The sequence below is a fragment of the Haliotis asinina genome, chromosome 1 (assembly GCF_037392515.1).
Source record: "Haliotis asinina isolate JCU_RB_2024 chromosome 1, JCU_Hal_asi_v2, whole genome shotgun sequence".
NCBI lineage: Eukaryota > Metazoa > Mollusca > Gastropoda > Lepetellida > Haliotidae > Haliotis > Haliotis asinina.
This window is the reverse complement of record NC_090280.1, coordinates 40,290,527-40,317,931: the sequence shown is the minus strand read 5'-3', so window position 1 is coordinate 40,317,931 and position 27,405 is coordinate 40,290,527. Positions and strand designations below refer to the sequence as shown.

Here is a 27,405-nt window from a genome sequence, read left to right as displayed (position 1 = left end):
CATATCCATCGTAATACGAAATATAGAATATGCAATGAAGTGGCGCCTTTTTGTCGTGGTCCACCTGGCATGGTGATCTACCTGCAGTTGTTGGCGGTCTATAGCCCGTTTTTATACTGTGTCGTTCTGTGTAGTTAAACCGTTTTAGGTTCTGTTACTAGTTTAAAATATATATCTCTGATAATCTAGTTGATTTACTGTCCCTCGTTGACATTTTTTGCACCATTCACTATTATGTAGAATATTAATGGTTCTCGTCACAATATGGCTGAAATATTGCCGATGTGTCGTTAAATATTACCTCACTCACTCACCCATCGTTCCAATTTGACAATATGTTTACAATTCGCTTAAGCACGAACTGTGTCTGTTATCCAAAATATCCAGGTGTTTTAATCTTGTGTTATGTCAAAGCATTTGTTATTAGGAGACCTTAATTAGCATTACACATCTCTGAGCCTTTTTATGAAACAAGGAAGAGGTACACACGGAAATAGATACGTGATTCTTTATTCACAACGACAATGACCATGATACAAAAGAGTATGAGGAAACGGTATCTCAAAGGTTATACACTGTCCAGTTAACATGGCATGACTATAACAATTATGAATATTTGGATGTACATTATAATTCGGGATTTATTAAATATCCTCTCTGTAAGTCAACCCATTAACTGCAGACTAACAACATCATCAGTTATATTCAAATTGCATAGTGTTCATAGTCTACATTGACTTTTCTTCGTTCATCCAGTAACGTGTGTGAGACTACAGCCGACTGTAGAAGAGCTAATATATATGTTCAAAGATTACGTAAAAAAGGCAAGAGTGTATAATTTTTACATTTACCAGAATAATGTAATACAGAACGCCCTTTTGTAAATGCATCTCCACTGGAGGTGGCCAAATTAATAAGAAATAATATTACTGGATTATCAGGGTACCCACTGTATGCATCTACATTCATTTAAAAACATTCGGCATTGCAAACCCATTTTTGTATACTCATCTTACATACACACAATTATGTTTCGAAGGGCATCATGCAATGCATCAGACAAAGAAATAATTTGTTTTAGTGTCTATCATTATCCAAATCATTTGCTTTGTTTCTCTGAGAGTTTACGAATGTAGCGATTCCTGATGCTTGGGGATTTTTTGCTCCTTTTCAAGTAATTCACAGTCACAATCAGACGTTTTGTATTGCTCCACCAAGTGACATCCTATTTCAGAACGACACAGTATTTATGTATAATTATACAAACTCGTAAAGAGGTTCCAGCTCTACGAGAAACAAGGCTATCATTGGAAATACATAGAACAACAAACGAAATAACTGCATATTGGTTTCCAGTGTAACATAAGCTGTATTTGGAAACTGCACCTTATCTGTAAGGAACATGGCTTCTGGATGGAAATCTCACAAATGGCCATTGAAGTTGTGTCAACTTACACTTGTCACAGCGATAATATAAGTTTCCACGGTTACGAGAATGACTGGTTCCTGACGATGGCGTTTTGGTAGACGGGCTCTGCTGGGGAATACAAATGGTAACGAGAGTGAATTGTTGACCATTTTTCTGTTATCTGAAGTAACCTACAAATCTGGGATACACTTGGCTGCAAATTTCTTTCACAACTTAAACACATTCTCTGAAAAATCGACGTTCATAAATATATACAACTGTAACCATCAAATATCAGAATATATTTAGCTTTAGAATGTTTTACACGGGACAGTGTGTGGGTCTAAAGTAATAACAAAGCATGGGAGATGGAAATGTGATCTCAAATGTGCTCGCTGACTGAGAATGAGTGCAAAGCATTTTGAATTGTAACAGGGTAAAAATCGTTCAAAATGTTTCACTAGACCATAATATCAGTGGGTGGACAACATTTAGTGGTTCTGTTTGTACTTCACTGGTAAAAAACAATGGAACAATGCAAACTTATCTCGGAGTGGTCCTGATGAAAGTTTACTAGCTATGGACAACAGGATCATTTCATACACTGTTATAATATGTGGTAGTAGAAGTGATGAAACTGAAACACGACATTGATGAGTTCCTTCTATCGTCCCGATTTGTGGGAGTGGTTACGTTCCTCCTTGGCGTTACATGAGGAACTAATGGATAATGGACCAGTGATAAACAGAAGTATGTAGAGAAGCTGATAATAGTTGATAATGTGGCTACCGGTACAGTTCAAAGAATAAACTGAACTATTGTTCTCTGTTTTACTTTGATGCTGTTAACTGAACGTGGAGATGCTGCAAATAACGAACAGCAAGCATGACTGTCAACGTACTGTCATTATGCTTTCGTCGTTTTGGTGATCTTATTTTCCTTTGTTCCCTTTGGGTATAAATAAGGAATAAAGAAAATAGATAACGTGTTGAAGGTGATTATTCGCCGATAATTATCAGGCCTATGACTACATTAATTTCTTTTACTTCTACATGTAGTGATATGAAAGTACAAGTATGAATGAAAGTCTGTGAGAATGCATCGGTGTCTTCGAAAGCCTTATGAAAGAAAAAGCTCGATGGACTTTTAATCTGTGAATGTGCTTCAAAGGATGACAGATTACCTTTTTCTTGCCGTATGCCTTCTTCATCTCCATACCCATGGTTGTCAAAGGCACGAGCACGATCGGCGGCTGCAACATTGTTTTAGTTCGGAATACCGTTCTTATAATACATATATCTTAAGCTCGATTAGCCGTAAACGACTGAGGAACAAATATATAGGGAACCGCTGTATTGCATCTTGGATCCAGATCCTGAGACAAATGGGGGACGCAACTATGACTAGTAGAGTATGATCTTATATATCTGGACATTTTGTACCCATTTATGATCATATAGAGAAGCAGTTTCTGTTTCTTTCTAGTCTTTAGATATACTACAAACAAAAAGTATGGGAACACCCTAAAATTAGAGAGTCGTACATAACATTGTGAGATCATTTATATTGTAAGGTAGATGCGTTTTTTCTGTGTTTAATGGGCACGACATGTTACAACATGCAGAGAAGCGACTTATTCAATATTTGTTCAGTGTGAGTGAATGAAAACAGCGAAGAACAAGAGTACTCTCAGTTCTGCACTGAAGAACGTGTAAGCCATATATGAATGGACGCACTGATCAATGTCCATCTAAGATTGAACAGAAGGTATGGAAATGCTTGACCGTGTTTTTCAGTCGCACTTACCTCTGATCTTTCATAAGACGCCATTAGGAAGCGTTCAAAACTTCAAACACACTTTTTGCTTTGCTGCGTTATTATGTATTTATCCTCAGGCATTGATCGTGTCTCATAGACATGTTCGTGCAGCCTCGGCGGTTGGAGGTCTGCATCCCTTGTTGAAGATACTCAGTAATATTTAGTATTATGTACTGCTATGTTGCTTGTAATTAACTGTGCCTATATTTTTATGGATGCACATTATTTGTTTAGTTTGAATGAAATGAAACCGTGTGAAAAATAAGAGTATTCTGCAGTTCTGCACTGAAGAACGTGTAAGCCATATATGAATGGACGCACTGATCAATGTCCATCTAAGAATGAACAGAAGGTTTGGAAATGCGTGACGGTGTTTTTCAATCGTGCTTACGTTTGACCTTTCATACGACGTTATTAGGAAGCGTTCAAAACTTCAAACACACATTTTGCTTAGTTGTGTTATTATGTATTTATCCTCATTTACTGACTGTGTCTCAAAGACACAGCCTCGGCGGATTGAGGTCTGCATCTCTTGTTTAACATATTCAGTAATGTTTAGTACTATTTAGATGTACTGTTTTCATTTTGCTTGTAATTAACAGTGCCTATGGGTTTATGGGTGCACTATTTTACATACGACTTAAAATGTCTGTATGTAAACAGAGCTATGTTAATTACCTGTCCTTGAGGTCATTTCAATTTCGCAGTACATATTCTCAGCACCTGGAACAAAAAACAAACACGCTGGACCAAGGTAAACTACCACACAAAACGCAGTCATTTTCAACCTGAATTTCACAGGTTGTCTCATATATTGCTCTGTCTGGAAACCCCTGTGGACTTGTGTAAATTTACATTTGCTCCCGAACCAGGCATAGTGGAATTTGGCTCGAATGACAAGGGACGTAGACACTTGACTTGAAAAGTACACTAACGTATAATAACGTATGCAGATATACACTCATAAACGTAAACATGCATGTTAGCGAGGTACTTGTTTCTCGCATCACTCATTATAGGCTATCGATATATCGTATGTGCTGTACCCTTACATGGCCGTTCGTGTCACCTAGTATATGCTACACGTAACACTGGTGCTATACCTGCACTTGACCGTTCATGTCCGATAGAATATGTTATACATAACGCTGGAGCTATACCTACACTTGGCCGTTTACGTCATCCGGTATACCTTGTACAAAAGTCATAACGCTTGTTCTATACCTACACTTGGGTTTTCACGTCACTCAGTATATGCTATACATAACACTGGTGCTGTTCCTGTACTTGATCGCTCATGTCATTTAGTATATGATAATGATGCTCTACCTCCACTTGGCCGCTCCATGCTCTCGTAATTCTGTTTGCGTCTTGCACCATCTGTCCTGGACGCCTGTGCAGGTCTAGTGTACATTCAAAATAAAATCTGAATATATGTGCTCAAATAAACAATATAATCTTGCTTTGTATATCACACATTAGGAGATAGAAGGAGAAGGTGTGGTTCTTTACTCGCCGAGTATGTAATATAACCGTGCAGCGAACAAAGGGCTACAACGAACTAAGAAGTTTGCCATTGTGAACAATTTATTTATGCATGCCAATATCATCTGGAATCACCCATTGTGTTACATGTTGTGGATATTTTTGAACATCAAATACGCAATCATACCTGGCACATAATAGTCGTTATTTACTCTTGGTGATCACAGTGAGCAGTTAGCTCAATTTTACTTTGCTATCATTTTATCAATGAATGAAAACAACCCTCGCTAACCGTTTTTGGTCTTTTCACTTTTCATCAACTGCATTTTTAGCAATTGCATGCTTTAGAATTTTGACATAAGGACAGACGTCTTCTTACAGCGAAAAAGCGCCAAGTGAGTAAAACATGTTGGTGAGATGTAATGGTTCTGTTTTGGAAGATCCAACAATCATTGGTGAATATGAAATATTAGCTGATGTATAACCGTTTTTAGAATCGATCCCAATTTGTGATGCTCTGTGTAAACATACATGATACATTGCTTAGCAACTAAGAGTTACATCAGGAGGACAATTACAAATTGAAAGATAGACCTTGTGGTAAGAGAATACACTAGCGCTCATAAGACAGGAGAAAACTGGTATAATAACTGTAAAACATTTTCATGGCTTCGTTACCAGTAACACAGAATACTGACTCAACAACTCTATCAATACATTTATACAACCACACAGAACTCCTACCTCTGTGAGTTCTCCTCTGATTTATCATCAGCTAGAAATAGACAAGCATTTGTCAATGTCATATTCAGAACAATATTATTAATATCATCAGAGCTTTACATTACTTGCGATATGACCTTATGCACAGTATTGTTGAAATAAATATTAACTGGTGAACATCTTGTGTATATATGGACATGTTAATGGCAGTCACATTATGTCACACATACACTTACATTTTGCAGTCGTCATTCTCCTCCTCTGGTAGAAAATGAGGAGGAGGAGGAGGATGATAATAACTATGCCTCCAGACCCTGTTCCTATGGCAACAACTTTATTCTTGCGTATGATGTCATCGTCCCCGATCAAAGAGGAAGCTTGCACTTTAACAGAACAGATCCAAATGAAGAAATGGAAATAAACTGATGCCTCTGAGAGCTTTATTTTTATGTGAAGATATGTATGAAGTTTGAAATCAGAATCCGTTTTGCTAATCATCGTGTAAAACATTAAAACTGAAATGTGAGTTTCTCAACGTTTAGGCTGACAATTTATCAATCAGAAGGGGTTACTCACAGACGACTATGCTTGTTTGAACAGAGGATGTCCCTTGTTCATTAATGACTGAACAGGATAGGTTCCCCGCATCAGACGATGACACGTGATTCTGAAACATCTGCCCGTAACTGACATAGCCGTTGTGACGCCACATGTAGGAGACGACAGCAGGGTTTGCATCGTCAACGACACACTCAACTTCAACGACATTCCCAGCTATGACGCTGATGACATCTTGCTTTGTAGACAGGTGGATCTCTGGGGGATCTTATGCAAGACACAACATTCCAGTTCATGTCTTACAAGGTATAAACATGTCAGCAACAAACGACATGCAAAATACCCAAATTGTCTAGAAACCTTTATCCCAAAGCATACACACAATCGGATAATATGCAAAAAAGATTGTTAAATACCAAAGAGAAATAAGTTGCTGTTTGTGCCACATACATTTTAAAGAAACAGTGAGGTATTGTAATGTCTTTTAGCCACCAAAACCTGATGAAACAGCATTTGTTATACATCTCAGGCATTGCGAGTTTACATACACTTGCACCAAGCACGTCAATGAAATATTTGATCATAATTGTACACAGTATTAGTATTGATAACTGAGGACGTCATTGTCGATTAACACCACGTTTGTAATACGTGTACAATTAATACGAATAATATTGAATGAACGTCTATCAATCCTCAGTAAAATACCCTTATATCTGTCTAGTAAACGGAACTATGAAGTGAAACGTTGCCTTTACATTTTACATTTATAGCTGCATCTGCCCGTCCAGGTGTCATCATGTGTCCATTGTCAGCAGTGCAGGACACTTGTCCACGGTCAGACTTCGTAACGTTCTGAATATGGAAAGTATTCCCGATACTTGTATCTCCATTGTGGGACCATCTGAATGTATACGTTGTAGGGTTGGCATCATCTACGACACACTGTACATGGAGGTCGTCGCCGACACCAACATCAATGGTGTCATTTCCCGGTTCCAGATGTACCTTTGGTGGGTCTGGAGACATAAATGTACATGATTTTTGGCATTATTTGATAATACAATTTGTCAGTTCAGCAATATCACATGAACCTAATCTGGAAAAGGAACAAGGAACAGCCATATTGAAACAACAAACACTTCCGTTTTCTGTGACCGCGTGAACCTTTGCGTTGATAATCTTTGCTGTTAATATTAAACGTCCTGATAAATGTCGTTGGCACGATGAATCAAACTGTGGCACTATTTCCTATTGAAAGTGACCTGTTTGTCAATTTGAAATTGTCTGTTATGGTGTTTAATTCTTACACTTGAACTAAACTTTTCATAAAATATAAGAATGTGTATTTACAAACGGAAATAATGAAGTAAAATACAGCAAATTGCATTTCTTGATTCCATTAGCGGTCCTTGGCAACCTGCAAGACCTTCCAGACACCTATGGGGAGTCCATATTTGCCACGATTTACTACCATGCTGGCAAGAACACTGCTCTTGGAATTACATCTCTTCATCTTACTTTCCCATCAAGGTTCGAGTTCGCTTTCCACGTCAAGCACACAAGATGGCCTAAGGTACATTAAAGCACTCTACTCTGCATGCTACAGAAATAATCTTTGTTATTTTTACCCTTTTCCCGTCTTTTTAATGCATCGTAATTCTCTTACGATTATGTCATGACCCAATGCCGTGAAACACTCACACCACACGTTGATTCGAGTGGACACCGTCATGTTTTGGGCAGTGCATGTCAATGTGCCCGAGTCAGACTTAGATGTTATTGTTTTACTGAAGGTTTGTCCACTGTAGGAACGTCCACTATGTGTCCACCTGAACGACGTGACTTTGGGGCTGGCGTCAACCACACACTTGATACTGATTGGCTGGCCGAGAAGGACGTTCAGGACACTACCTGGCGGTTCCAGGTGGATACGTGGACTAGCTGAAAGATGAGATACCTGAGCCATTATTTAAGTTAAATAGAAACCGAAAAGTATTACTGCCCTTCCCAGACGCCATCCTGTCACTAATGGTTCAAACTTCCTCTACGAGGTAGCACTGCAGATCGCTACTGTAACACACTTACCTCCAAACATGTCCCTCAATATTGCAACTGTGTCAAACCCACCTCCGCGAGATTCAATCAAAGAACGCTACTCTGCTAATCCTAACTCTGCTAATGCTAACATTCACGTCACACTGTCAAAAATCATCAATGTGCTAAGCAGCATGTCACACTGTCAAAAGTGGCTACGATGCTAAACCCACCTCCATGTCATACTTTCAAACATCGCTACTGTGTGAAACTCACCTCCACGTCATACTGTCAAAAATCGCTATTGTGTAAACCCACCTCCATATCATACTGTCAGAGATCGCTACTATGCTAAACCCACCTCCATGTCATAATGTCAAAGGCTCCTGCTCTGCTAAACCAACCCCCGCATCATACTGTCAAAGCTCGCTGCTGTGCTAAACCAATCCACGTCCATGGGGGTAAACCCACCTCCATGTCGAACTGTCAAAGATCGCTACTGTAGTAAACCTACCTCCACGACATATCACGCCAACATCACTACTGTGATAACAACCTGGTGCTGTTCCCCAACCAGAGTGGGAACACTCATATAGGGAGGTCTCTGTCCCCGTACAGTCGACGTTGCTCAGCCAGATAAGTCCTTCACCTGGACCGTATGACGTTGTCACAGAGGCCATCGACCTAAAACAGATACTCATAAAGGTGATAGCAAACCAAACTGATTAAATCATTATTTTCACTTTCACAGATCAGCATGCTTTGCAAGATGACTATCTAATACTGAGTGAAGAATCCAGTGTTATTTCGTTTTATTGATGTGTGAGATAAATTTAACATCAGAAATTGATTTAATGAGCTTTGTTGTAATATTTGTTACAAGAAGTAAATGTTGGCATAAATTGAAAGCACAACAGACAGGCACCCTGGTTTCATATGTACGACAAATACAACCTTAGATCAACGCTCAAGCATTGCTTGTTCAGGACTTCAGGTTTGAAGGGCCTCAGCAAAACATTCAAAATGCTTTTGGAAATTTTACTCAAAAGAGATTAAAATGTCAAATGAAAGTCCTTGTTTCGACTTCCATGTATTCACGAGAGGTTTAATAGCGGGCCAATTACTTCACTTCGAATCTTTCTGTGATGGGCATTACTTGTGTATTAATGTACGGTTTTTTGCGAACACCAGGTATCACAACTATGATATTGTGACTCAGTACTTGTACTTGGACATGTCAAATATGATCATTTACAAGCTCGAAGTAATGATTGGGAAGTATTGACTGTAATGGCTGGTTCTGGTGAGTCTGACTCGTGCTGTGAAATGGCACAGTGTAGTGCTGACATATTATTTCGAGCAGAAAGCACCTGTTCAACATAATAGATACAATTTTATGGATAACATATCCAATGTACTTTTCGCACGACGTGCCGTTATTGATCCGTATAGCGTTGTCAAGCAACAGAAGTGTTGATGAGTAAGTAATGAGAGAGAAAAATCAGATAATAATAGAAATACCGTCAATGGTAAAAAAAACATCGACGCGACAAGAAAGAAACATAGGATTTCAAGTTTGGGGAACAGCTATTTGAAATAACGCGAATATTGAGTAAGAAGTCGTAGTTCCGTATCTGGGTTGGAGTTTGCAGTGTTAGAATACTGACACGAATCTTGCTCTGAACGAAAGCTCTGCAAAGATGTAGTTACCACGGAAGATTTGCCATTTTGCACACAACCTGTGCCTCCTTTGAGGAAAACGACGACCCCCTGCAAACTGTTCCCCAGACATTGTTGTGTAATACTTCTACGCGGCCCCGTCCGGGAGTTGTCGAGTTCAAGCGCATTTGAAGATTAGCTAGAACAAACAAAGCACCAATGCAAGGGGAGGGGAAAAAAACACACAATATTATTGTACTGCTTTCATCAGAGTATTGGCAGGCGAGGCAAGTGTACTTACTATTAGGGCACTGTATTCGGACAACACGTGATGACGAAGTAACACTACCCCAAGGGTAATGAATGCAGTCGTTCAGAGTGAGTTCAGTGCCAAGGCAATGGACCTTTTCTACGATAACTCTTCGTGATTCGCTGCCGGTGTTTGAAGATGACCTGGCTTGGACTGCAATGCTGTATATCAAATAGTGTGTCATATTGATTGAATACATTTTGTGGGAATCGTTGAGAAAATAGCCAAATGGGTGTAACAACCTGTGTTTTGTTGTTTCAACGGAGTGCTTATTGGGAACAAAAAGTCATTTTGTGTTAATAAGATTTCATAGTGTGAAGCTCGACTTTTCGGAGAAGATGTATTATTTACGTGCTGTATCCCAACATTCTGCAGGCAACTGTTGCCTCTTCAACACCGAACCCAGAGTAGTAGACTCTTCCCCACTGTCCACCATAATACAGTTCTAGAATTCCTTCTCCAGGCGTGTTAGTGGTGGAGACAAGCCTTGCCGCTGTAGCCTCTGAGGAAGACATCATGATGGCATAATCTGGACAAATGTGTAGGTGTCACCTGTTGGTTTGTCTCCATTGATTCCTTCATAAACAGATACTCGGGCACTGACGGCATCGTTCGAAAGGCTCGTTTTCGGCTGTCTTAAATGATTTTATGAATATCTGCTCACCATTGTATTTACATCCTTGTTCACAGAAATTGGTATTCATAACTGAGAAAACTGTAAATCCGATAATAACGTTTGTGTGTCACCACACTTAATCAACACGTCCATCACGTCGGCGTTACTAAAAGCATATTTGCTATTTTCTGATGTGTATGTGAAGCCAGGTTTCATATAAAAGCATGTCTATAATCAGAAGTAACCATTGTAAGATTCCGACAATATTATCATTAGCACGTTGTCTATGAATCCCTAACAAGGCTGCAATATGAAACAATTCAACCGATGTTACCTGCAAAAAATTCATTTACAAATTTCTGTCTGCTAACTTCCCACCAGCAATAATACCTGTCATATCACGTCTGCCTACAAAGGGATGTGAGCAAACGATCCGATCAGTATTTCATCCAGGGACTCATAGCATACCTTCAGGGAATGAAAAACACTCAACACCAACGGCTTCGGAATCGCCGCAGTTATTCGTCCCCCATGGTCTGTGCTTGCAGTCCTTTAGATCTGTGTTCTGCAGCGTGCACTCCACGTCATCCAGCCACATTTTAATGGAACTCTCCTCGTTGATGACCTTTCCCCCTCTGTAAAGATAAGGCGAACAGATTGGGTTTTTCGCAAATCCAGTACGGTGTTATCTAGTTAAAGATTAAAAAGTGGGAGATGAGTCATATCTTAGGATACGATCCTCATGCAGATCCTGTTTAGAAAACCCATGAACACAAATATGACAGTGAAAATATCTCTTCATCTTTTCTTTCAATGTGCTCTCTAATTTTAACAACGACCTTTTGTACAAGTCACCCTTGGTCGGTCGGGTATAATAGGCCTTCAGCAATCCATGCTTGCCATAAAAGGCGACTATGCTTGTCGTAAGAGGCGACTGACGGGATCGGGTGGTCACTTGCAGTATAGACGCGAATGAAGCTGAGTAAACTGTTTAGTGGTTGAACCACACACATTACTTGTATTTACGTGCTGAAAGCATGGCCGCTACCAGTGGTGAGGTAGCTCACCTGCATATTCGGTGAAGTGTGACGTTTGATGATTTTTTATTGGTCCCTATTTTAACTATGTATATTCACTAGAATGTGTTTGAAACTTTCGTTGTTGAAAAGATAAAAATGGTTTCCATATTCAATATTCCACTAAGGTACTGTACCTTAAATAAGGGAATGTATACGCACATAGTTGCATTTAAAAGCCAGTTCATTCCATGAAAGCTTTAAAAAATATATGAGTCAATTTTAAGAGGTTGATCTCCCACCATCTAAGCCTAATATATTACTTGTTTTAAGTTTACTCATCTGCATATTGTCTCATTTTGGGGACGCACTTTTGCAGTGTAAAAAAGTATGGAAAAGTATATTTTCTGGAAAAATGACAACTCATTACTTTCATTGTTTCCCAAAAGAAACCGGCTCACAAAATATTATAAAAATCTAGGACCCAATGCATAAAGAGTTACATGTATTTAACACTCACTGGTATCCGAGAGCTCTGCAAACCACGGAAGCCTCTACTTGGCCGAAATAATCATCACACACTGTTCCCCAGATACCGGAGTGGAGTACCTGCAGGAGTCCCCTTTTGTAGCCTGGTGTCAGCTTCATCGTTATGTCACCTATTGAAACAGCATGACGAACCACGTGATATTTAGGCTAACTTTGGAACACGTTATCTCAGCTATGAAAACAACACAACGAGAAACATTGACTAATTTCTTGCACATTCAACAAAAAGGTACCGCATCTTTGGATAAATACTTGAAGTGACCACCAGATGAAATCGCTGCAGTACACCTCGTCAGCACTTGCTGAATCCATGTAGAATTCTCCCTTTTTCCATCTTGCAACGCGTTGAGTAAAGCGACCTTACAGGACTAACTAAAGTTTCACAACATATGCTGTCAAACTCGAGGTTGAGAGTCTGAACATCCCACCAACTATCAAACTTTCCATCAAACTTTCAATGTTGTAAGAGTCGAGTTTGACGTGTGAAGTATTGTCAAACTTGTGTTGTTCAGAAACGACCAATCGGCGTCAAAGAGACAGGGCCTTCGAATGACACAAAGATTGACATAATGTGTTTGATGTGTGAAACTGCGACTTTGACAACTTTAAAAACTTCAACATGTGTTGCTATGTGAAGGCCGCTTTAGACTAGCAGTAGTATATACAATGGGGGTTTTGGCTCACTTTCAAGAAAAGTCTCTACAAAGCCTTATTTACTAAATAAGGCTTTGGTTGGGGCCTTAGCTCTTGCTACTATTACCCCTACTACAAAAAGGTTGGGTGCCTATGTCATGTTTACCGTGTGTTGGTAGGAGGTAACACTGTGCCGTACGGTACGATCAATAATTCTTCTCTTACAAACCCCCTACCCGGCCCATCCCTCAAGTAGTATAAGTTAGGTTCGTCGGCTTTCATATCCACTTTATCTATGTTGTAAGTTTTGACTGACCATATAGGATCGGTGGCCCGCTTACGGCTATCACCCTCGTGTTCCCCCGGCTGGTATAGATACCTCACTAGGGCCCTATCTGGTATCTGTTTCTCCTTCCCACGCAATGGAGCGGCCGACTCTGCAACTATTGATTTTAGTTTGATAGCGTCTGCCGGTTTCTTACCAGTGAGACGGGTGACTTCATGGTTGATTGCCGACACCACCTTGGGTAACCTCGTGACCCATTCAGTCGATCGTTTTCCAGGGGTGGCCATCTCCCTAGCATACTGATAGCCGAACAAGCGCTCAGCCAAAGTCCTATTAAATCTCTCAACTATGGCTTGGCTGCGATGGGCTCTGGCCGTGCCACGCCTGACCTTTGTATCGTGTTTGGCTAGCAGTTGTGACACGGCACCCATGAACTCCCGTCCGGGGTCAACTTGCAGCTCTGTTGGCCACGTCAGCGGACTGCGTTTGTATATGCGTTCGAATCCTCTGGCTACCTGGGCCGAATCTTTCGTGGTCAAGGGTTCGGCTTCCTTGTAACGACTAGCTACGTCCACTACAGTTAAGGCATACTTGTACCTCTTGTCGTGGGGTAGGAACAGTAGGTCTGCCTGGTGAACGCTATTAGGTATGTTAATACCGAACCTCCTTCTAGGCACGTAGCGTGGTGCCGGCAAATAGATCTGCCACAGGGCTTGTTTTTCAAGCCACGCTTTGGCTTCCTCCGGGGGTACTCGCGCTATTTTAGCTAGCTTATCTACTGCGCTAGCTCCTTTCCAGTACCCACGCGGGCTGTAGTAAATAGCCTCAAATTTTTTCATGTCCATACGCGTATGTGTTTATCCCATCAATAGCTATCCAACGTTTCGTGTCCATAGGCGACAGGGACGTCTTGTTTATAGTCAGTCCGTATATCTTATGTCCATCACTTCTAAGTGTGTTCATTTTATGCCTAAAGGTACGGGTCTTGAACAGGGCTTCCTTGAATCTGGCGTGTTTGATGTGTTGTTTCACCACATACTTCTTAACCCCCTTAGCCTTCCGGATCTCACTATTGTCGGCTTTCAGTATGGAGTACATCTTAGGTCTCAAACCTATGTACTCGGCTATGGGCGTGCCAGCACACTCGTCCTTCATCTTACCTAGGACCTGTTTATTTCCCGTGCTGTGTATGGCATGGGTCTTAGGGTAGTCGCTGGTGTGGTATAAATCGAGGTGTTTTTTCATGTCCTCGTACACGTCCTCGGTTCGAATCTCCATCAGCAGGGAATCCGTGTCAGTGCACAGCACTTCACACCTGTCACCGTACTGTTTCTTGAGCTCGTTGTAGTAAAAGTCGTACATCAGGTGTTTGGATAAATCGAGGATGCTCATCCCCACGTAAACAGGCCGGTTGAATTTTATGTGGCTTTTCTTCATGTGTAGGGCAACCAGGTTGTCTGTGAATATCTTACTACGGTTGAATGCCGGACTGGCTATCAATCTCCTGAGCTTGTCTTCCTCACTCGACCGAACCAGCTTCACGGTCACGCGTTTCCTCAGGTTCTCCATAGTCTTACCAAACACCGAGTTGTTCATGAGTTTGTAGAGATTTTTCTCAAAATCACTGGTGGCTTTTTTTCGTAGGTCTGTGTTCATTCTGATGTAGGGCTCCATCCATGGACTCTGGTCGAACATGAGCACCCTGTGTATTTTGGTCAGCCTCATACCCAACGACAGGTACAGCTGTAGGTTGCGATAGTGAACGATGTACTTGGTCTTATTCATTAAGTTAGGCACGAGTTTTTCAACGTCTGTCACACGACCACCTGACAAGTTATGTTGGTACTCAGACATCCAGTCTGGGTTAACCCTCATACGTTCGGGGGCCAGGGGGTAGCTGTTGTGTGATGTGTGTAATTCCTTGGTATACTCTAAATCAACCTCGAGGATATACCCTTTGTTCGAATCTGGTGCAACCCCCATAACATCAACGTGGGGTACCCATTCGAATCCCCCTGTAGGTAGATACTGACTCATGGCCCAGCCGTACAGGTTGTTTGCGTCGAGGTAGAGAATGTGATTGGTTGGTTTGTTAGGATCGTAACCTTTCACGGATTGATTATTTGCTTTAGCGTATCGTTTGGATGCCATGGAAATCCCACCTCGCAAGCCTTTCTCAATGAATAGGTGCATGTCGTAATCTGTGAGCAATTCCAAATTAACTCCGGTTTTTTTAAGCAAGGCGTCCCACGACAGACCTGGGCTGGTGTAATACCATGCGGGGTCGAGTTTATACTGCTTTAAACACGTCCGCCTAAACGTCTCAAACACGTCGGCTAACAGCAGTACATCTGTCCTCAAGTACAGGTCGTGATAATCACCCAGGTTCTTACAACCCAGTTTATTCCATACGTTAGTCGCGTGCGAGTAATCATCTCGTGAGACGGACGCCTCATTCAGCTTGCTATAAAAACAGTCAATAGGGAGTAGTCTGGTCTCGGTGAACTTGGCCCAACTATCCATGTACTCATAGGGGTACACACCCTTCCTCATAAGCAGGGGTCTAGTCTCGGCGTCTGTGTATCGATCGGTGATAGGGAAGGTATTGTTGGCCTTGACCAGACTGTCGAGTGACGACAGGAGGAACTGAAACGAGTCAATGGACCTAAGTCCGTTTAAGCTGAAGGAGATGTATCTCTCCATGTTGTTGGGGATGCACGTTATATTACCATCGATTTTCGCGATGGCCTGCATGATCAAGTGTGAGTCGTACCCTCTCAAGTTGTGAAAGACAACGGGGATGTTTATTGTCTTAGGGTTGATTTTAAGCTTGAGGTTGCACGCGCTGTGAGCGGCGCCTCTATACTTACCAGCTATGTGACAGTGATCTCTCACCGAATCACCGTTAAGTGGTGAGTCACACACGTGACAGTTAGTGCTACTAGCGTGAGCTAGCCTGTCAACTCGGGTCATACGCATGGGAGCGATTCTATACAATGCATTCCTAATAATTTTTTCTTCCTCCTGCAAACACTTTAGAAACCTTTCAGCCGCGTCAGGGCCCCTATACACTACCGGAGCTTTCGTTTCCCCGTCACAACGGACGACAATGTATCCAAACGAACAGGCTTTATGCTCTTGTGTTTTGTGGGTGAAGCTACCACTGGGAGCCTCGCCGGCGGCAGCCACTAAGGCTTCGAAGTCGGCGTATATGATATAAGGCACAGACATTTGGTTCTTGTGGTTACTGAATTTTAGGATATTATCACCTTCCTTAGGCATGTCGACTCGTATGGCCGTCTGCCCCACACCTTGACAATCATCCCGGTGGGATTCTAATAAATCAGCTCGGGTGAAGCCATGTAGGCATCGTTCACAGAAGTGGGTCTTTTCTCTGTGTGCCGATTGGTCATACAACAGCCTGCTAAAGTGTTTTATCCATGTGTAGTGATACTTGTCACCTCGCTGGATCATGAATATATTGATAACTTGGCGATCCTTCACCGGGCTGACCCTGTGTACTATTGTTGTGTTACCTTCGTGCCCAAAGACATTTATAGCCAGATTATTCTGTTTTTCTACTTTAGTGATCTGGGATATGGGGGTGGGTTCATCTATACCATCCCAGTTGAGCCCATCGTCTTGGGGATAGCTAGAAAGCCTATCTGAATTAGCGCCAGCTGGAAATAAGGCTGACCTGATAGCTAACCTCAGGCAATCGTTTCCTCTTTTCTTAACGTTTACTATGGCATGTTTGTTCCTATAGTAGGGAGGCAAGGCTAGGTATGACCCACCTCTGAACGGCACGTAGTTAGCTATGTCTAGATAGACATTATCGATTTTATCTACAGCCCACCCGGACCCCAAGTGTGTGTAGCGTTCTAGGTATTCTCGTATCTGCTGAAAACTGGTATCGATTGATGCATCAATGGTCTCTGTATGTGTGACGACCTCTTGTTGACCTCGGAAGTAAGGCTGAACATACTCAGTGGTACTCCCAACCTGCTTATCGAGTGACATTTTCACTGTGATCTGAAACTTGATACTTCCTAGGTTATTTAATTCCTGGTTGACCTTATCAGCTATCAGAGGCTTGATATCTGTAATGTCTATGTTTCTATCAACGTGCATGCGCCAACCTCTCAAATAGTTGCCTACAGCGCCCTCAGTGCGCACGAACTGTAGGTCAATAGCTCTATTCTGTCGTAATAATTCTACAAGCTGTGGTTTTCTCATACGGGAATACCCGCCTAAACCCAAATCGTGTGCCTCGGCTTTCAGTTGTTTTACAGTGGGAGGTTTTGCTACGGGGGCATGTGATAACAATGCGGTTAACCCGGCTCTCCCCAGGTTTGAATAACCCGTGTATCCAAGCTGTTTTGCTTGAGCTTTTAATTGTGTTACCGTAGGAGGGGCTTCTAAACCTAATAATCTCAACAATGCTGACTTCCGCATTCGAGAATACCCGATCACACCTCTCTGTTTTGCGACCCGCTTCAGCTCGCGTACAGTAGACATAGTGTTTACACCTAAGAGAACCACTGTCTAATTGCTTCACAGTAAAGGGAGGTAACCCTTTCACGCACTGGAGTCTATCTTGAGCAGTCGCCTACGTTCTTTTATGTAGCCTTTTTTATTCTCGTGGATGAGTTGATGTCTGACTACGTTCGCTCCGTGAGCTTTACATAGACAGTAGTGTCCTTTAACCCCGATACCACACACAGAACACGTGTAGTTAGGACTTCCCATATGGAAACAACAGAACCCCTGATTCCTGCATTTCCTACCACAGGCCTCGGTCTTCCCCATAAGTATGTATTCGCATCGGTATGGAGCGGGTCTCATGTTTACTTATATAGGTATTTTAATTTAATTGCTTCGCAACCAACGCAGTAGCTGCTATACCCAACACTATGAAGCCCAGTTCACGATTCATTTGTCCCTTGGATGGTGTGTAGTACTGAGCGAGTGTGGGTTTATTGAGCGGTTCCAATTGTTTACCAGTTAGTAGGTAGTATTCTTTCATTGCTTCATCGACATCGTTGAATGTTTGAACGGCATGGTTTTCACGCTGGAGTTGTTCGTTAATAAAATCGATCCTCTGGAGGCGTTTTTTAGCGTACTCGGCCTGTGCTCTTTGTAATTTCTCAGTAGCGAGATCGTGTCGCTTCCTTTCTTCCTGTATTTCAGCCGCGTGATCATCTCGTAGTTTCGAGAAGAGGAAATTACTCCCGGAAAATGCCAGGGCATTCACTAACGCCCCACCGACCATCATAGCTATCGTGGCCATCCTATATTTATTTCATTATATTATCAGGTATTATTCCTTGTTTTACTAGGATGTCTTTTGTGGCCATCGCCATACCAAGGTTCATTATGAGCATACCCATATCCTGCAGGTTGAAATCTAGCTTGATAGTTGGTTGTTTAAGCACCATTTTAGTCAACCGAGCGTACCCTACGGCTAGACTGGCGACCACTGTGGCGTGGTATGCGTCGTTGACGAACGTTTTCCCCTCAGACATTATGTATATGATATAAAATATTAAAATTATAACATGATATGCGGGTGGACGGTGGGGGTACCCCCCACACCCCCAACAGTGGGGGTTACCACCTCAGGTACCACCTCACGTCCCTCACGTGTATATAACCACGAGATAGCTAAGGCAGCAGTTACACCTACAGCCAACAACAGTCGGGGGTTGGTCACTTTATGTTGGTTACACCACCGTTTTTTACCGGCAGCTACTCTCTTAGGATTCTTCTGCCTGGTTACTGTTTGTGAAGGGGTCACTTCCCTCACCTCGGGAGGGGTTTCCCTCACTGGTTCCTGTGTCACTTCCGTCACCTCGGCCATCTATACTATTATTATTATTCTTTCTCTCAAATTGACAATGTTTTGCTGTGATAATCGCCGCCGTCACTGGAGCCAACAACATACCATATTTGTGGTACAGCCCGCAGCTGATAGAGCTCACGGCGTGTTCGATAAAAGGGTCTTTATCTAGGTCCTCCCACAGGTAAAGTCGGCGCTCTGGTGGAATGGGAAGGAAGTGTGATACAATACCGGTGTATATCTGGGTCATAGCCGATCCTATTGTCTTTGTCATTTCTGCTCCGAGCCGGGACTCGTATCTAGCGTACAGCTTATCGATTTCTTCGGCTGACATTTTGTGAATTTTATCCGGAGTGTAGTCTCCAAAGTAATGTTTGGCTTTGCCGCCAACAGCCAACGCCACCAGTTTCTCTCGCTTGGGGGAATCCCCCACACCCCCACTGGGGGTACCCCCCAACTGTTCGAGCAATTCCTCACACTCCATCTTATAATATAACAAGTAAGATTTAGTTTTAACTATATAATACCCGATGCAGACAAAACACAGTGAAATGAAGGTTAAGTTGCACACGACAAATACTTCAAATATCATAGCTATATGCTTAGCTTTGCTTAGCTTTGCTTAGCTTTGCTTAGCTTTGCTTAGCATACTATATATGCTACTGGTTGGTCGGTTTTTAGAACGAGCTTAGCGTGTTTAGTTTCAGCGAGCTGTTTCTTCACCCGTTCCCGTTCTAATTTACTCATCACATCGTTCTCTCTCAAACATTCCTCGAACGAATCCCTGTCCTTGCAGTGAAATAAGGCCACCCATCGCGTCTGCTCCCTGAGGTCTTTCAACACCGAGTTGAACTTCTGCGTTAGCACCCAGACGCTGTGATTTGCATGCCGGCCGGAGAAGGCCAGGTACGATAGCATGTCTCTCTTTTTTGTTATCTCGCGATTAGCGCTGCAGTCGTCCAGTATAAACAGCGTCGGTTCCCCTTTAAATTTCTCGTGAAGAGCTTTCAACCAGTCCTGCAGGCGTGTTCCAGGGTCGATTTTGTGTACGTCCGGGTCCGTCATCACCCAAGGTCGCGCGTACGTTTTATTCATACTCAGAGTAGGGCACATGATAACGATGTTATCGAACACATCCTTGTAGTAACCCTCCAACATATCCAACACGAAAACGGTCTTCCCACAGCCAGTCTGCCCGCACACTATAGCGCAGTGTGGGTCAGTGGGTAGTTGTGGGTACCCCCGGGGGGTGTGGGGGTCTCCCCCATCAGTAGATGGCTTGCACGAATCTCCCATTGTCTATATTAAGTTGCGCGTCCATAATAACGTACAGATATAATTTCAACTTACCAGCGGGTTGAGCCTTCTTAGTAATCTGGATGGTTATCCCTTCGCTGCCGTTATCTATACGGCGCCCGCTACCGTGCAGTTTATCATCATCCGTGGATCGCATGTCCAACCATAGGGCGTACTTGGTGGTCAGGTATTCACCGATCTGCACGGAGCCGAGGTCCAGGTCCTTTGTTATGTAATCCCCCACTGGTAGCTTTTTTATCTCATCCCACTGCTGGTGTGGTCTCATACCATGACTGAACAGCTGGTTGGGCACGCCCTCGATGGTAACTTCCACCTTTTCAATCTCGGGGTTGAAAAACTTCTCGCTGTCCCTCCGGAATGGATCGTAATACTCCACGGGGACGACCAGGATACCTTTCATCGATCGCGCCGGCACGTTCAGGTTGATATTCCACACAGTGTCGCTCTTATCTCGCACGACTGATCTATGCCTCAGTACGCGATCGTACAGGATAGCCATCTTCCCAGAGTACTGGCTTCGAACCTGCCTGGCCAGCTCCGGGCTAGTGACCATGTCGAACTCCAGAGAGATGTTGTCTATGGCATAACTGGCCTCATCACCATTCGGCGTACGCACTACTTAGCTATAGTCGTTAAACGTGAGGTCGTATTCGAGCCTATCACCCAGCGGGGCCTGGTAAAATGGCGCGTGTCCCGTGAGCAACTCGAAGTCGAGCGGCATGCAGAATCGATTCCCGTATGCTCAAGCGATGGCCTTTTCACCGTCCGATAGCTTGTCTTGCTGGTCTTGCGTGAAGACATACCCTATGCGCGCCCGGGTTGATTTGCTGATACCCTGGTACACATCATTGACTCGTTCTCCCTCGCTTTTCCAGAGATCCCTGTAGCAGTGAAACACGTCGCTGTCGTCGATGCTCAGCACCTCGTTACCGCTGATCTTGACGGTCGTTTTCTTGATGATGGCTCGCCCCACGTTCCGCACTAGCTCGCGTTTGTCGTTGTCGGAGGTCAACGTGATATTGAACGCCAGTCGAACAGTGCCTGGTACAATGAGGTCATTCTCACCAAGGTTTGGAAATCTAACCAGCAGAGTTTGATTCTGGTCTATCTTGCTGGGATTGTTGGTGATGGTCACCGACTGTCGCACGGCTCTGGCGCCTAATGGCTCTCTCAATCTTCTGAAAGGATCTAATTTTCTACCGTACATTGTTATATAAATGAAATATATTTTTAATACTAATGGATGAAGACATACCTATGGATGATATGTGGGACGATAGTGCCCAGGCATTCAATGATGACCAGGAGACCTCATTCTCGCAAGGTGATGAGCTCCTTAAAGGCGCCGTCGACGATTATTACAACGCAGTTGAAAATAAATCCAAACTCAAGCCGTTGGGAAGGAACTATTCCGATTTTACCCTCAGCAATGGCACGCTGCGTTTGAAGTCTCGCCCGGAGATCGATCTCATGAATAAACGCACTAGAGAACCGCTTGCTTTATCAACATTGGCCGGTAAACATGGGAATGACTTTATCCGCGATGAACTAGGCTTCATAGATTACGGTGGCGCGCGACCTAAGCAGTATCCTCCGAAGTTAGTTCAAGGTCTGGAAGGTATCAGGGACGCCATATCAGATCAAAACATGACTTATGATATTAAAAAAGTGTTGGCCGACTACGAGAACAAACCCTTCCCGGGGCTCGAATTTACCGTTCGGGAACTGCGGGGGTTGGATCTGACGATGCAAACCATTCGCGGACATCTCGCGAAAAGCACGGCCAAAATGAGTGAGATAGACGACAACATCGCCTATGAAAAGAAAAACTCGGTGAAACTGATGACGAGGCTCTGAAAGCCCACATCGAGGGACAAATACGTAATTTGGAAGAGGAAAGGCAGACCTGGCTGGAGACAGCATCCTCCTTCAAAGAAAAGCTTCGATCCCAGGTCAACCGTATACGGGAAACCGTCAACCAAGTCCTCTACCGAGACACCACGTTAGCAGACAGGATTCGGATATTGTTCCGGGAGCAAGGGATCACCATCGCCAGCATTCTGACTGCATTGGGTTTCATCATATCAACACTGGTGGTGTCACTGACAGGGGGTACCCCTGTTGGGCCTGCAGGCGGCGGGGGAACTCCCACAGGCGGCGGGGTTAAAGACTGGATAAAAAAACTCGGGGAAGGCCTAGCTAAACTGGCTGGTAAAGCCGCCGAAGCCCTTCCCGGCATCCTGGGTAGCATCGTCTCGTGGTTGTTGGGCGCTCTGGCTAAAACTGCCATGTGGCTCAGTCAAAACATGTGGGCAGCCATCGTCGCCGTGGTGGGTCTGGTGTACGTAGCGGCTAAGAAATCTTTAACCAAATAAGTCCCAAAGTTACCCCACCAACCACCAGGGCCGTTTTATTATCAATATGCTGCTGATAGGGGGGTACCCCCACATGTATATGGGGGTGTGTGGGGGGCACATGAACTTTAGGCTCTGGGGGCGGCGCCACTATACCCGTTTCACGTGGTGGGATGTGTGGGATATAGGGGGTGTTAATATCGGGGTTGATACCCAACTTTTGATCCGCCGTGGCTATGACTATTTTGTTGTTATAACCCACCACTTTTTTTACTCTCAGTTGCATATCACTCGGAGCCATGTACAGCCCCACGCCAAACACGTAATTGACTTTCGATCTGGCGTATTCTAACACGTTTTGGTAACGGTCGATGGCCCTCGGGAGATCAACTGGAGAATTGATAGCATCCTCAACGTTGGAAACGAACTGTTTCTGAGCGTCGTAAGCAGTTCCCTTACCGAGGATGTTGGAACGCGTCATCGACTGCGCACCCAACAGCGCCCACACGTACGTTCGAATCGAGTCGTTCAAGCGTATTGTACCAGCACGAGTGAATTCTTTCGATGTTTTTGAGATCATTTTAGTCCAGGCTGTGGCTGCATCAGGATTGGTTTGCTTTATACAGCTGACATGGATCTTTTCATTCGTTGTGGGGCCTGTAAATGTATGACGGTTTGGGTTGTATGAACCATCTTTAGAACCGGCATAATATGTTCCAGACCTGTAGAAGTACACAAGAACTATACCGAGACCATGGTTCACACCAGGAAGGCGAAAGTCTTTATTCGTTGGAATCTCAAACTCCCCACAAACACGTTCATAAGCGCGTTTATCATAGGGGTTATTCGTCATACTCCACGCTTTATCATGGGGAAGAGGAGCACTTATTTCCTTCAATATTCGTCTCGTTTGATAATAAATATGAAACAAAATAACCGCCTTACTCAGTTCGTCTATACCGTAGTCTGGTGTCACACCCGACCCTGTCGTCGCACACCACACAGCAAAGTTGAGTTGGTTCTGCCAAAACTGCATTGGGTTTTGATTCCAGTTTACCACCGCCTGCGCGTTATTAACGGACACGACATAGTTTTCAAAGATATTAATAAAGGTTGTTTTAAACCCCGTACCATCTGCATTCACCACGATTTTCAAGTGTGCTAAATCCATATTATAATATATAAATTATATATTATAATATGTACATAACACTTCCAGGAATAACGAGCGGTGAGGCCGTTCAGCTGACGCACGCGATCGATAACACGTCAGGTCAACTCGAAGTCGCACTCTGCGATATCACCTACCTACCGCAATGGACTAACATCAACGCCAGCAACAATAAGCTGTTCGTCAGTGGAACTCGCAGTCAGATAACTGACGGCTACTACAGCGTGTGCTCTCTAAACGATGAGGTCTTCAAACCCCTGGGAGCCGAACTCAAGATGAACGACTCAAACGGTACAGTGGTGTTAATCAACAACGGAAGAAACCCCTTGAGGCTCGGCCGACCATTAGCGAGGATACTCGGTATGTCTCCTGACGAGATAAAACCAACAACAACCGTCACAGGCACGAAGTTACCCGACCTAGTACCGTACCGAGAGCTGTACATTCATCTCGATCAGGTGAGCACAACGTACAACATTCAAGGAGGTCACCCTTCCACTATACTGAGAGCAGTGCCGGTGAAAACTGAGAAATACAACGACGGTAGAACCGAGTCGTTTTCACCACGGCAGTATAAGAGATTAACCCAGGGCAACATACCTGAGCTGACAATATCGGTGTTAGATATAAATCATAATCCTGTAAATATAGGATACCTCAGCTTAACGCTTCATGTAAAATGACCAGCGCACAAGGGCCCGGAGTGAAAAAATGCGTCAATATCGGGATCTCCGACCTCGGAGACACGCGCGGTTTCGACGCTCCCGGAGTAGATGGTAAATCGTACGCCTTGCAACTGAAAAACAACATTTACAAACGCGTTGAAATCCCCTCCGGTGGAACCCTAAGTGATATAGTAGATACCACAAGAGCAACAGTCAACACTAAGTACGCCCTTGTCAACACCGGTGATAATAATTGGATAATATACCCATCGTTCGGGGGTAAACTGTTCGACTTAGACGATATTGAGAGCACTACCGTCGTCCAAAACAAACCATATATGCTCGTCTTCACCGAAGATGACAAGTGGGTGTTGTTACCCAATAACGACGACTGGTTTCTCAATATTAGACTCGTCTCTCCCTACGTGTTCACGGATAACAAAGACAACCACCTAAACAAAGTCGTGAACAATGGAACCCTGCTCGTGGCTTACGTCCCAACTCAGAGACGTAGCGTAGTCGTCAGCCCAGTCAACACTATGGCAGCCCACATGCTATCGAGTAAACTGACCATACAAAACGTGACATTGCAGTTGGTGTCTGAATTCGAAGGCGTGGTCAAGATACTAGAGAGTCTACCGGCAAACTCAACACTGATCATCAAAGTCTACCTAGGGGAACCATCGGTGAATGATGTCGAGATCGTGAAGGGGATCAAACTCGGGTGGGTGAAACGACACCAGTATCAAGTTTGCAACGTTTACGTGCGGGTGGGTGTTGGAGCCGACACCAGTATGGAGGGGGTCAACGTGATCGTGGAAAACAAGATATCACTAACCAAGATCTTCCTGCCTGACAACATACACTTCATGGGTATGAAGTTAACCCCTGAATTATTATCAAAAAACCAGTTGGAAATTATATCGTAATAGTATAATAATGACCAGTCATCGCCCCAATACTACGCTTAACGACCTAGGAGATACGGAGGGATTCGATCAGCCTGGTGAGGAAGATGAATTTATACATCCTGCACTTCAAAGACAACGTGTACAGACGGGTGCCGTTACCAGATTTAAAAGAGCCCAAATGGCTGATCAACTTAACATTCACCTCACCTTATATCACATTAAATAATGGGGTTGTCTCTAAGATTAAGAACAACGGTATCTGGGCCGGGGATTTCATTCCGGAGAATACATTAGTACACATGCCATCTACTGGTTACGAAAAAAAGGGGTTAAGTGCTTATCCACACAATAAATTAACATTTAGCAGTAATCTTGATAGAATATCCTCCCCTTTCACCCTCATCATCGAAGTCTTCTTTACGTCTTTATTCCATGGAACCCCTCTAATAGTACACCAAATTTTACCCGGGGTGTCAATACGCTGGTCTTATATAAACCAATATTGTCGTATTGTTATACAACGGGATACCACGGGTCCTATCAACCACTTAATAAGCCTCCGTGGGGTTTCTATTACAACAGGAAATTCTATTAGCCTCTCACCTATTGCCCTGACTAGTAGTCTAGAACTTGTAGACTTTAAATTCATTGATAGATTTTTAACTGAAACCCAATTAAAATATCTTTCAAAATATACATTATAGGATGGGTCTGTACCCAGTCGTAGAGGAAGTAGCGAAGACGCTGGAAACCGTAGATGGGTTCCGCTTGAGGCAGTTATGTGATGTGAAACGTCAACTAGAACAAGACCATGACACGCGGAAAGCACTATGTAAAAAGTATAATAGAGCTTTCAATATCGTGGACGGGGCTGACACTACCCTTATGGCAACCAGCATGGGACTAGGGGCGGCAGGTGTTGGGTTGTTGGCTACCATCGTGGCTGCACCTATAGTGCTAGGTATTGAAATAACGGCAGGGGTGGCAGGGTTGGCAGGATTGGCGCTTAAGTTAGTATCACGCAGACTTAATCGTAAGGCATTGAAACACGACGAGATCAGGGTTCTGGCCGAAGCAAAGCTGAACACAGTGAGTGAGCGCATTTCCACGGCACTCTCTGACAGTAAGATCTCAGAAGAGGAGTTTCGTTCAATCCTCTCTGAACTCAAAAAATATAACGGAATGAAACAAGATATTCGATCCAAGTCTCGTAAGTCTGCTATCAGCGAGGACGAGAAAAAAAAGTACATAGAACAGGGGATACAAAAAGCCCAGCAAGCCTTTATTATGAACACCAAAGAGATCGTAGGCGGTTCACGTTAAACTGTTTCATCGATATAAACATGACATAGGCACAGACGTTAAGTAGTAGGGGAACACGAGGGCGATAGCCGTAAGCGAGCCACCGATCCTATATGGTCAGTCAAAACTTACAACATAGATAAAGTGGATATGAAAGCCGACGAACCTAACTTGTACTACTTGAGGGATGGGCCGGGTAGGGGTTTTGTAAGAGAAGAATTATTGATCGTACCGTACGGCACAGTGTTACCTCCTACCAACACACGGTAAACGTGACATAGGCACCCAACCTTTTTGTAGTAGGGGTAATAGTAGCAAGAGCTAAGACCCCAACCAAAGCCTTATTTAGTAAATAAGGCTTTGTAGAGACATTTCTTGAAAGTGAGCCAAAACCCCCATTGTATATACTACTCTAGCGTATATTTCGTCTGGGGAAGTTGAAGTACACGTCTGTAGACAAAAGGGTTTTTCCCATTGATGAGATCTAGATATCTGGAAGACATACAAGATACTAACGCTTGAACTACGATGGCACAGTCACATCAGCTGTGTGTTATCATGTTGAGTGAGTAAAGGTTTATGCCACACTCAGCAATATTCCAGCCATATGGCGGTTGTCTGTAAGTAATTGAGTCTGGTCCAGACAATTCAGTGATCAACAGTATGAGCATCGATCTGTGCAACTGGGAAACGATGACAACCAAGTCAGCGAGTCTGACCACCTGATGCCGTTAGTCGCCGAATTGAC

The 27,405-nt window shown here is 43.4% G+C and overlaps 1 protein-coding gene across 2 annotated transcripts in view; it reads right to left on the bottom strand.

The window, feature by feature from the left end:
* Positions 1–494: 494 nt before the first annotated feature.
* The window catches only part of LOC137291373 (scavenger receptor cysteine-rich domain-containing group B protein-like), a 42,862-nt gene continuing 15,951 nt past the window's right edge, over positions 495–27,405 (bottom strand). Inside the window, exons 4-18 of one of the 2 annotated variants that reach the window (XM_067822703.1) lie at positions 12,151–12,289; positions 11,083–11,249; positions 10,350–10,500; positions 9,990–10,159; positions 9,740–9,887; positions 8,544–8,713; positions 7,697–7,936; positions 6,751–7,011; positions 6,011–6,259; positions 5,671–5,817; positions 5,456–5,486; positions 4,556–4,629; positions 3,905–3,949; positions 2,592–2,660; positions 495–1,534 (exon numbers count right to left, since the gene is read on the bottom strand). In XM_067822703.1, the coding sequence (XP_067678804.1) occupies positions 1,488–1,534; positions 2,592–2,660; positions 3,905–3,949; positions 4,556–4,629; positions 5,456–5,486; positions 5,671–5,817; positions 6,011–6,259; positions 6,751–7,011; positions 7,697–7,936; positions 8,544–8,713; positions 9,740–9,887; positions 9,990–10,159; positions 10,350–10,500; positions 11,083–11,249; positions 12,151–12,289 (2,108 nt within the window). In that variant the 3' untranslated portion in view covers positions 495–1,487. Of the gene's footprint in view, positions 1,538–2,591; positions 2,661–3,904; positions 3,950–4,555; positions 4,630–5,455; positions 5,487–5,670; positions 5,818–6,010; positions 6,260–6,750; positions 7,012–7,696; positions 7,937–8,543; positions 8,714–9,739; positions 9,888–9,989; positions 10,160–10,349; positions 10,501–11,082; positions 11,250–12,150; positions 12,290–27,405 lie in introns of both variants that reach the window. The other variant, XM_067822694.1, reaches the window with a different exon arrangement.